Source organism: Eschrichtius robustus, chromosome 16 (genome assembly GCF_028021215.1).
Source record: "Eschrichtius robustus isolate mEscRob2 chromosome 16, mEscRob2.pri, whole genome shotgun sequence".
Classification (NCBI taxonomy): domain Eukaryota; kingdom Metazoa; phylum Chordata; class Mammalia; order Artiodactyla; family Eschrichtiidae; genus Eschrichtius; species Eschrichtius robustus.
This window is the reverse complement of record NC_090839.1, coordinates 86466801-86478333: the sequence shown is the minus strand read 5'-3', so window position 1 is coordinate 86478333 and position 11533 is coordinate 86466801. Positions and strand designations below refer to the sequence as shown.

Sequence of the window (11533 nt, the reverse complement as noted above, 5' to 3'; positions counted from 1 at the left end):
AGGAGCACACCCTCTTGCTGTAATTACTTCAGTTTATTCCTTCACTATCCGGCAGCCAGGACCTTTGGGAGGCGCCACAAAACCAGGCGGGGAAGCCCGCCCCGCAGCGAAGCCCCGCCCTCTTCGAGCCGGCACTGCGCTTGCGCTTCCCATGCCAGGCTGGATTAAAGTTGCAGCCGACAGCCTTGGGATTTAAAGGGCCCGCTGCCTGCCCGAAGTTGGTTTGAAGGCAGGAGGTGGTTGGCTGTGGACGGCACTTGATCATGGGACCTGTGAGGTTGGGAATGTTGCTTTTCATTTTGACTGTGTCTGGGACGCCGAAGGAGGAGGCCGATAACACAGAACGCTTGCCCAGCAAATGCGAAGGTATCTAAAGGGAGTAGTAGCCCCTATTCGCATCCCTCTGCCCCACCTCCGTCTGGGCCAGACCAAATGGACCGTGATGGGTGGGTCACCTGACCTCCTTCAGGACCTGAGGGAGGTTCTGATGGAGCCTGGTGGAATTCGAATGGGGTCAACGGAGGGAACACATAGCGCTACCCCAAAACTATGGCACTACAATTCCCATGAGACATCCAGAGTGAGCCCGCTTTTTCTTGCTGGTTTGGGCCCCCCAATGGTTTGTGGGAATTGTAGTGCAGAGACTATCGGCCCAGGACCGACCACTTTACTGAGCATCGTGTGTGTGAGTGTGTGCGTCTCCTCCATGCCACCAGACCTAAATCTGAAGAGCCTGCAGGAGTGAGGGGTCAGGCTCATTACCTGTGGACATCCTCTGCTCCACCCCGGCGGAGACGCTCCCAAATTATAGGCCCCACGCCCTCCTGAGGGGGTTTGGGAGTGAGTATGTCAGCCTTTGAAGCTCATAAAAGAAAGAGGAGGCCACACAACTGGGAGAGGTTCCCCATAATTGTGAGGTTTTGCAGAGGGTGTGCACTGTATGGCTTTTACAGTGAGCAGCATCTTCTGTGGCTGTATCACCTATGGGGCCCAGCTGGGAGGGGGCACTTCAGGGTGCCCTGGTTCCCTGGTTTGTTGCCTCCCTGGCTTTAATTTCTTCCTGGATTCTTTTCCCCTTCGCCTCACTCCATGCTGCATTTCAGTAGCAATGTTCCTCCTGACTTGGTCCTCATCTCTCCTCTCCTTTCATTTGTGTCCCTACTCTTAACCCCCTACACCTGTCAGTCTTTCTAAACACAGACTCAATTGTGTACGTCCTTGCTTTAACACTTCTTCAGGCCTCCTGCTGTGATGAGACTACAGCCAACGTTTTTGGCATAGCATCCAAGTGTTTGTGGTCTGGCCTCCATCTTTCTTACATTTCCATACCCCACCTCCCATCCCCAAAGTGCCCATGCTTCAGCCATATTGAACTTCTCAGCGGTCACTGAGGCTGCCTCATCCTCTCACACCTCTCTGCCTTTGCACATTGTTGTTTTCCTTTTCCTGGAATGATCCTTGCCCTTCTGTATTTGGTTCTTCAAGACCCAGTTTAAATGTCACCTCCCTTGGAAGCCTCCTTCCTTATCTGTCACCTCCCACTGCACTGGAGGGAAGGAGAGTACCTGTGTCTCCCTGTGTATCCTTAGCATAGTGCCATAGGCACATTTGGGACACTTTGGCTCCTTGCCCCTGTGTTTAGTTTGCTTGGCACTTCTGTATAGGCCTGTCCTTTTCTTGGGACCCACTGGTGCTGGGAAGACAGTGGTGGAAGAGACACAATGCTCATCCTTGAGGAAATTGTAGGCTAGTAGGAAGTCCATGAATGACCACTGAATGAATTTTGCATTTCCTAGTGAGATTAAGTCTCTTGGTAGAGTCCATTACACAATATTGTCATCATCTTTTTATCTATCCCCAGAGACATTGGCAACGTCCTGTGGATAGATCATGGGTCTTATTGCTCTCTGTATTGCTATTGTGCATCCAGAAGGGGCTCAATAAATAACTGCAGAAAACAGCAAACACTTAGGCAGTGTTCATCACGTGCCAGGCACTATTCTTGGGGCTTTACATAGATTGATTGATTTAATCCTCACCACACCCCTGTGAGGGAGGTACTATTATTATCTTCATTTTAGAGGTAAAGAAACCAAGGCACAGCAGGATTGTCACCCAGCTACTAAGTGGTTGAGTCAGGATTCCAGCCTTGCCAGGCTGGCTCCAGAGCCTGCACCCATAACCACTGTGCTCTGCTGCCTTTGCTTATCTGCCGAATGAGTTGCTGGTATGTTTGTTTGTCTTTCACGTCCCCTTGGACATCTAGTATGTAAACTGCTGAGCCTGGAGCTACAGGAAGAGCTGAGTCGCACTGGCCGATCTCGAGAGGTGCTGGAGCTGGGGCAGGTGCTGGACACAGGCAAGAGGAAGAGACACATCCCTTACAGTGTTTCGTGAGTTCTTCTTGGTGTTCTTCCACCTTCCAATCCCTGAAGGAGCCCTGGGAGTGCCCACAGCATCCAGGGAGTCTTTGTTTCCCCTCTTCCCACAGAGAGACAAGGCTGGAAGAGGCCTTGGAGAATTTATGTGAGCGGATCCTGGACTACAGTGTTCATGCCGAGCGCGAGGGCTCACTGAGATATGCCAAGGTCAGACTCTTCTCCAGGGCAGGATCCCATCTCTCAGAAACTACAACCTGTACCCCGAGGTCCTCACGATGTCTGCCCAGCTCCCCCCAGCTCTGGAGTATCCCCTCCCCATCGTAGACTCCCTCATCTCTTCTCTGTGGAACTCACCGGGGTCTCCAGTAGTTGACAAAGCTGATATGGCAAAAAGGGGAGGAGGCAGGGCAGTGGCCTGGGCTGATCTCAAATTCCCATCTCTCAGGGGCAGAGTCAGACCATGGCAACGCTGAAAGGCCTGGTGCAGAAGGGGGTGAAGGTGGATCTGGGGATCCCTTTGGAGCTGTGGGATGAGCCCAGCGTGGAGGTCACGTTCCTCAAGAAGCAGGTAGGATAGGATACTGCACTGCCCAGGGAGGTGAGAAGGGAACCTGAGAGGGGAGCTAGATCCTAAGGAGGTCCATCTTTGAGCAGAGCAGGGACTCTGCCATTGACTGAAGTGGGCCCAGGAGCATATCAAGAAGTAATAATGGAGGCTAATGATATATACTGCCACTTACTGAGCACCTACTGTGTGCCCGATTTGGGGCCACATACTTTCCAGCTGCTGCCTCATTTTACCCTCACAACAACCTGATGTGGTAGGTAGTATTACCACTTCCCATTTTACAGGCAAGGAACTGAGACTCGGAGTATAATAACTTACTTGGCAGAGTAGGTGCTGGTAAATGTCTGTTGAATGAATGAGGATCACACATCTAATGAGCCAAGTTTAACCTCCTGGTTCCCTGCCTTTCCGAAGTGGGGTGGGGAGACAGGGAGTGAAGAGCAGAGAGGAGGGTCTGCAGAGGCCAGCAGAGCAGTTACCCTTCTGACCTTTCCACCTGACCAGTGTGAGACGATGCTGGAGGAGTTTGAAGACGTCGTGGGAGACTGGTATTTCCACCATCAGGAGCAGCCCCTACAGCATTTTCTCTGTGAAGGTCATGTGCTCCGAGCTACTGAAACTGGTAAGCCTGGGGGCTGGCCCCTTTCTTGCCAGGCCACAACCTTCCCTCTCCCCAGGACCAATGTCTAAATTGTTTTCTATCACCCAACCTAGCATGTCTACAGGAAACTTGGACTGGAAAGGAGAAGCTCACAGATGGGCAAGAGAAGACGGAAGAGAAGGAGGAGGAGGAGGAGGAGGTGACTAACACACCAGGCCACCCCAAGCATGACCCAGAGGAACTCTGACCTTTGCCTCTGAGCCCCCAGGAGGGACAGGGGTCTTGGAGAAGAACCCTCTGAAGTCTGAGCGCTCCCTGCCCCACAGCTTTCAGAGTGTGTGTATGTGTGAGTGACCCCACCCTAGAGCCTGTAGCTCTTCTCTCCCGTGTAGTCTCAGGCAGGATCCTGGTGGAGCAGCATGGCATAGCTATGGGGAGAAAAGTGGGAGCAGTAGGTGGAAGCCCGGCGCCGACATATGAGTCCTCTACCTGCCATTTATCCCCTTGTCAGGTGTGTGTGGTGACAGTATTGAGATATTTAAATATGTCCGCTACTCCCCACCGGACCCAGAGATCAGCATGGCTTAGAAGCAGTGGACCTTGGCAAAGTCACTTTGCCCCTCGAGGGTCTGTTTTTAGACTCATAACAAAGAAGCAGAATGGACATTCTCTACGACCTATACACGCTGCTGGCGTCTAGGAGGCCACATGCCAACAATCTGTGAACGGGAAGGGGACACTGGATGGGGAAGGGGTAATATTGATAAGTTAGCTGGGGTAGACACTTGGTCTACTTCATATTAATTTCACTGCGGGGCCACCACGTAATATCAAAGGTGCCAAATTTTCTATAACGCTAGTAAACTTTTTTAAAATATCAGCTGGGCCCCAAATTTCAAACAACTGCCGTGCACACATCTTAGCTGGCCGGTACGACAGCGCCCAGTGAATAGGGCCGTTGGTCGCCGTCCTGTTAAAAGCTAACGGTGCTTTGTAGTTTTGCAGCCCAAGGAGGGTGGCACGGATCAGCAGGATGAGACGGATTTCAGGCTTGGGACTGCGCAGCCGCGGTCCGCGCATGCCTGAAAACGCGCCGTAATTAAGTTACGTGCGCGGCGACGCCTGGGCCGCCCTACTTGGGTTACGGGAGCTCGCAGAGGACAAACTCCCACGCGCTTTTCCGCTGTCTCTTCTTTCCTCAGAGTGAGGCAAGACCTAAGAGGCGCTAAAACTAGGTCCAAGGTAGAGAGCAGCTCCGGTTAGAATGAAGAAAATAACAAGGTTATCTCCGGAAGGTGGCGGTTGAGGCCCTCACACGCGAGCGGGGTGGTGGCCGAAGACGCTGAGGGACGGGTGCGTTCTCGCCGAAGTTCAGTTGGGCGATGCCAACTTAAGGGTGTGAGAGGGGTGGCAAGGAACTGAGATTCACTCCGCGGAGGCTGGGCGAGTGTGGAAACCCGAAGGGAGCGGACAGTCGCCGAAGGCCCCACTTCCTTTCCCCAGCCCGTCCCTCTCCGGCCATGAGCGGTCTAGTGCGCACCGAGCCGCTGCGCGGGGAGCCTCCTCTGCGGATGCCCGGCGATGCCTTTTCTGTGGTGGTTCTGCTGCAGGGCTACGCGGAGCCCGAGGGGGTCGGCGACGCCGTGCGCGCCGACGGCTCCGTGACCCTTGTTCTGCCCCAGGCCTGGGGCCCGGCCTCCGGCCACCGAGAGCCCCCGCCCGAGGGCTACGAGGCGAAGACCGCCCTGGAGGAGGCGGCGCGTGGCCCCATCCTCGTGGACACCGCGGGGCCCTGGGCTCGAGAGGCGCTCCTGGGGGCCCTGGCGGGGCAGGGCGTGGCCCCGGGAGATGTGACTCTGGTGGTGGGGACCCACGGACACTCGGACCACATCGGGAACCTGGGGCTGTTTCCCGGCGCGGCCCTGCTGGTCTCGCACGACTTTTGCCTCCCCGGGGGCCGCTACCTCCCCCACGGGCTGGCTGAGGAGCAGCCTCTGCGGTTGGGGCCGGGACTCGAGGTGTGGGCCACGCCCGGCCATGGTGGCCAGCGGGACGTGAGCGTGGTGGTGGCTGGCACGGCCCTGGGTACCGTCATGGTAGTGGGCGATGTGTTTGAACGTGATGGGGACGAGGACTCGTGGCAGGCGCTGAGCGAAGACCCGGTGTCCCAGGAGCACAGCCGGAGGAGGGTCCTAGGCACTGCCGACGTGGTCGTGCCTGGTCACGGAGCCCCCTTTAGGGTGATCAGGGAAGCCTCGGCGCCAGAGACAGAGAGTCTGGGGAACAGCCGGCCAGATCTCGTGATCGGAGACAAGGAGCCCACGGTGCACCGATAAACCCCAGTCTTGACTGGATTCCTTTCAGGGACCCCAGCCCCCCACCCCCAGACAAGGAACTGACGTCCAGGACACAAGAGGACGTGTCAGAGAGGAGTCATGGGTTGTCACTTCCAGCGCTTCCAGGAGGCCAGTTTTCCAGCGAGGACAGAGTACTTTTGCCACAGCTGTCACCAGTATCACTAGGACCGAGGACTGGCTCAGCTGTGTGCCACCTCTCGGGCTTCATTAGTAAAATGGGAGAATGTTCTTGGGAGAGTCTTCCAAAATAAAAGTAGAAACTGCATTGAAAATCATACTGCCCTTCAACTATTCTCCAATAAAAAAAGAAAAAAGAAAAAAAATCATACTGCCCTAAATGTAAATGTGAAGCATTCATAGTGATAATCATGCAGATAAGATCCAGCAAGTGCAACAAGGGGACACTTTGGCGATACATCGCCTGTTTCTCAGAGGAGGCAGCTTGCTGAGAGAAGGTGCAGGGCAGACAGGTATCATTCTAGTCATCTGACTTTAAGTTATTAATTCGTTCAATGAATGCTGCTTAACACACCAAGCCAGACAAACTCAAGGAGACAGGTAAATAATAATAATAGTAGTAAATCAGATAATTACGGGTTCTGGTTACTGATATGCAGAAAAAGCAGGGTGAGAAGGGTGTAGAGTACTGGGGTGGGAGAGTGGTCAGGAAAAGCCTCCTAGGTGATGTTTGATGAGAGAACTGAATGAGAAAAAGCTGGCCACATGGAGGTATGGGAGAGGGGCATTCCAGGCGCTGGAACAGCAGGTATAAAGGCCCCGAGGCAGGCTTGACCTACTTGAGCAGCAAGAAGACCTTGGGGTTGGGTTGCAGAGCGCTGGGGAAGAGTGGCAATAAATGAGCCTACAGAGTTAGGCAGCGCCATCTTGCAGGGCCTTGGTAACCATAGTGAGGGGTTTGGATTTGTCCTGAGATAGAAGGCTTTGGCTTTATACTGATACAAAAGACCAGGCCGTTGACCTGGTCTCATATATGTTTTAAAATACTCACTCTTGTTCTGAGTGGAGAAGGGGTTGGAGTGGGGCAACAGTAGAATGGGCTGGACTAGATCGAAAGCCGTTGCGGTCTTCCAGGTGAGAGAGCTTGATGGCACCTGCCCTTATCCCAGAAGTCCTACTGTGGCTGTGGTCCTCTTCACAACTGGGTCCCCGTGCCTGGGCCCTCTGTTCACACAGCCCCAGGATGGACAGAAGCACTCAGGTTGGGGAGAGGAAGGAGAGGAGGAAGTCCACCTTGTTGTGGACGATGAGCCTCTCCGGGTGGATGCCGTCATGCAGGGCCAGGCTGGAGGTCACTTCCCAGGCATCCACGAAGGCCACATGGTCAGCAGAGGCAGCTCAGAGGAGCCGGTTCACCTGGAGGGAGAACCAGTTGCTGCTGTACGTGGACTTGTAGCCGGTGTTGGCCAGTTTGATGACCACCAGAGTGCGGGGCTCCCAGGCCAGCAGTGCAGCCACGGCGGCCTGGATCCCTGCCAGTCGTTGCACAAAGACGGACGGAGGGAAGGTGGTGAAGTGGGTGCCTAGGCACCACCACGGTGTGGGGGCCCCCAGCCAGGCCACCCCCAATTCATGGGCCACCAATTGTAATGAGGCCACTGGTGTGTGGAGGGAGCGCAGGGGCCAGCTGTGCGTGCCAGTGCCGCACTATGCCCCGAGCAGTGTCCACGGCCATCAGAGAACCCAACTGATACGTGGTGTGTAGATCCACTGGCTTCAGGGCTGCACGGAGGATGAGAGAGGAGGGGACGGGTTATTTAGAGCTGTACACTCTCAAGTTAAACAGATAAAAGTTCCAGTCTCGACTTACTTTCTAGAACATGGGTATCCTGCCCTTGACTCAGGGCTGGTCACCCAGAGCAACACATCCCTTTGGCCACACTGATTGTCTCCAGGATGGACGGGTCACCTTAGTAATCTTAGGGGTTTTGCTGGAGCTAAGGGAAAAAGTCTCGTTCTTTCCTGCAAGACTGACATGGGAGGATGGGTCATCTTGCCCCCTTGTTGGAAGAGCCCGCTGCTGCTGGGGCCACCTAAGAGGGACTGAGAATGAGAGAATGAAGCTGAACGGTAGGGGGCAGAAGTGGGCAGTGAAGAGAAACAGACCAGATGACAGGTGTGAGCACGGGAAGCCAGATCCGCTGCTAACTCATCAGTTACCTGGGCTAATCAACTCCTTTCGTGCCTAAGCTGTTCTGACTGTGTTTTCAGCTGTTTACAAGATGAGTTGTGAATGGATACAAACAGTGATGGAAATGATCCCTTAGAGACAGGGAGTGAGGACAACAGCGTGGGGCTGACAGCAGACGGAAAAAGTGCTTAAGATATTAGGAGGTTGGGCCCAGAGTGATTGTTTCTTTCAAACTTCTTTTTTGTGAAAACTCTTAGGAAAACTGGACCTATATGATCAGCTTCCTCTCCTCACAAGTCACTGGCAGACATTGGCTGCAGAATAACCCAGGCTTTCTTGGCCAGTTCTCTCCAAGAACAGCTCTCCGCTCCAGTTTGGCTGACTGCCTACCGCCTTTCAGAGACCCACATCCTCCTCTCCTGCGGGCCTTTGAGCCCACTCCCCCCCCACTCCCCATCCTCTCGCTTTTCTCCACCATCTCAAACACCCAGGCTCAGCTCTCTCATCTCCTACAGAAAACCTCCCCTGAATGTGCCAACCTTATTTTAAACTCTAGCTATGCCTTCTCTATATTGTTCACTTAGCATTAGGTGATACCTGGTGTTGGTCATTATTTCTGGAAATGTCCTCTCCCCACTGTGCCCCTTGAGAGCAGAAGCTGCCAGGCCACTTGAGGTCTAGGCTCAGAAATTGCACAATATCACTTACATCACATTCTGTTGACCAAAGCAGGCCAGCCCAGATTCAGGGATGAGGAAATAGCCTCTCCATCTTGATAGAAGGAGCTGCAAAGAATTTGTTGCCATTTTTTTTGTTGCAACATACCACAATGGGTTAGTGCACGAATTGGTGATGCTAAAAGTTCCCCTTCTTTTTTGGGGGGTGGGGTGGTTATCCTAGGTTCTATTTTTATTTTTTGATTTTTTAAATTGAAGTATAGTTGATTTATAATATTATATTGGTTTCAGGTATACAACGTAGTGATTCAATATTTTTATAGATTGTACTCCATTTAAAGTTATTACAAGTGGCTGTATTTCTCTGTGCTGTACAATACATCCTTGTTGATTATTTATTTTATACATAGCAGTTTGGATCTCTTAATCCCATACCCCTATTTTGCCCCTTCCCCCTTCCCTTCCCTCACTGATAACCACTACTTTGTTCTCTATATCTGTGAGCCTGTTTCTGTTTTGTTGTATACATTTCTTTTCTTTTCCCGCCTTTGGCTGCGCTACGTGTCTTGTGGGATCTTATTTCTCCGACCAGGGATCAAACCCAGGCCCCGACAGTGAAATTGCCAAGTCCTAACCACTGGACTGCCAGGGAATTCCCGTGTTTTGTTATATACATTCTTTTTTTTTTTTTTAAATTTTATTTATTTAATTTATTTATTTTGGGCTATGTTGGGTCTTCGTGGCTGCATGTGGGCTTTCTCTAACTGGGCAAGCGGGGGGCTACTCTTCGTTGCGGTGCGTGGACTTCTCATTGCAGTGGCTTCTCTTGCTGCGGAGCACGGGCTCTAGGCACGCAGGCTTCAGTAGTTGTGGCACGTGGGCTCAGTAGTTGTGGCTCGCGGGCTCTAGAGCACAAGCTCAGTAGTTGTGGCGCAGGGGCTTAGTTGCTCTGCGGCATGTGGGGTCTTCCCAGACCAGGGTTCGAACCTGTGTCCCTTGCATTGGCAGGGAGATTCTTAACCACTGTGCCACCAGGGAAGCCCCTATATACATTCTTAAATGCAATCTTTTATGCCTTCTCCCATCGCCCAAAGCACCTGTCAATCACATCACATCATTCCCTCTTCACTTCCGGAAGGGGGCAGCACTTACTTCACAGAGAAAGCAAAGACCATTGTCCCTGCTATCTCTGCTTCAAGCCACCTTACCAGAAAACTCTGCACCTGCACCCAGGCTCACCTCCAGAAGAGGGATGATTTACCCATTTATTGTGGGTAGCTGTAATTCATTCATTTTCACATGCGTAGTATTCAATTTTGTGAATTACCATGTAGTGTTGGGAAAACTAGTTACCACATGCAAAAGAATGAAATTAGACACTTATGCCATACACAAAAATTAACTTAGAACAGATTGAAGACTTAAATGTAAGACCTGAAGCAATAGACTCCTAGAGGAAAACATAGGGAAAAAGCTCTTTGTCATTGGCCTTGGTTGTGATTTTTTTGGATATGACACCAAAAGCAAAGGCAGCAAATGCAAAAACGAGTGAGACTACCTCAAACTAAAAAGCTTCTTCATAGCAAAGGAAACAAAATGAAAAGGTAACCTACAGAATGGGAGAAAATATTTGCAAACTGTATAATTGGTTAATGTCTAAAATATATAAGGAATTCATACAACTCAATTGCAAAGAAGCAACCCAATTTAAATATTGTCAAAGGACATGAATAGACATTTTTCCGAAGAAGACATACAGATGGCCAACAGGTATGTGAAAATGTGCTCAGCATCACTAATCATCAGGGAAATGCAAATCCGAACCACAATGAGATACCACTTCACACCTGTTTAGGATGGCTATTATCAAAAAGATAAGAGATAACAGGTGATGGCGAGATTGAGGAGAAAAGGGAACCTGTGTGTACTGACTGTTAGTGGGAATGTAAATTGGTATAACCATTATAGAAAACAGTATGGAGTTTCCTCAAAAAATTAAAAATAAAATTACCATGGTAATTACCATTACCATATGATCCCAATCCCACTTCTGGGTATCCAAATGAAATGAACTCAGTATGTTAAAGAGATATCTGTACTCCCATGTTCACTGTAGCATTATCCACAATAGCCAAGATATGGAAACAACATAAGTGTTCATTAATGGATGAATGGATAAAGAAAATGTGAGATACACATATGTGTACACACACACACAGGAATATTTTTCAGCCTTAAAAAAGAAAATCCTGCCATTTTTTGGCAGCATGGGTGAACCTGGAGGACATTTTCTAAGGGAAATAAGCCAGACACAGAAAGGCAAATACTGTGTGATCTCACTTGTATGTGGAATCTAAAAAGTTGAACTCATGGAACCAGAGGATAAAATGGTTGCCAAGGGCTGGGGAGTGGGGGAAATGAGGAGATGTTGATCAAAGGGTACAAACTTTCAGTTATAAGTTCTGGGGATCTAATGTACAGCATGGTGATTATACTCAACACTGTATTGTATACCTGAAATTTGCTAAGTGAGTAGATCTTAGGTGTTCTTGCCACATACACAAGAAAAAGGTAACGATGTGAGGTGATGAAATGTGTTAATTAGCTTGATCATGGTAATCATTTCACGATGTATACATATATTAAACCATCATGCTGTACACCTTAAAAAATCACGCTGTACAACCTAAATATATACAATTTTTATTAGTTTTACCTCAATAAAGCTGGGGAAAAATAATTTTTAAAGCAGTTAATTTAATATTAGATATTGGAATGACAAATTCAAGTCAAAGCTGCT

General features: G+C 50.5%; 2 protein-coding genes and 1 pseudogene across 3 annotated transcripts; 2 read left to right on the top strand and 1 right to left on the bottom strand.

Moving 5' to 3' along the window:
• Window positions 1-159: 159 nt before the first annotated feature.
• On the top strand, window positions 160-4430 carry CNPY4 (canopy FGF signaling regulator 4). 2 transcript variants are annotated; one of them, XM_068524614.1, is made up of 6 exons: window positions 160-366; window positions 2267-2393; window positions 2492-2588; window positions 2827-2949; window positions 3454-3571; window positions 3664-4430. In XM_068524614.1, exons 1-6 carry the CDS (start codon window positions 264-266, stop codon window positions 3795-3797), a joined length of 702 nt encoding a protein of 233 aa, XP_068380715.1. In that variant the 5' UTR covers window positions 160-263; the 3' UTR covers window positions 3798-4430. The 2 variants fall into 2 exon arrangements, with proteins under 2 accessions (XP_068380715.1, XP_068380716.1); XM_068524615.1 differs by lacking the exon at window positions 2827-2949.
• Window positions 4431-4535: 105 nt separating this feature from the next.
• On the top strand, window positions 4536-6179 carry MBLAC1 (metallo-beta-lactamase domain containing 1). The gene has a single exon (XM_068524613.1). The coding sequence runs from the start codon at window positions 5071-5073 to the stop codon at window positions 5884-5886; it is 816 nt and encodes a 271-aa protein (XP_068380714.1). The 5' UTR covers window positions 4536-5070; the 3' UTR covers window positions 5887-6179.
• A 943-nt stretch (window positions 6180-7122) lies between these two features.
• LOC137750457 (NXPE family member 3-like) lies at window positions 7123-8513 on the bottom strand (annotated as a pseudogene).
• Between the last annotated feature and the right edge of the window lie 3020 nt (window positions 8514-11533).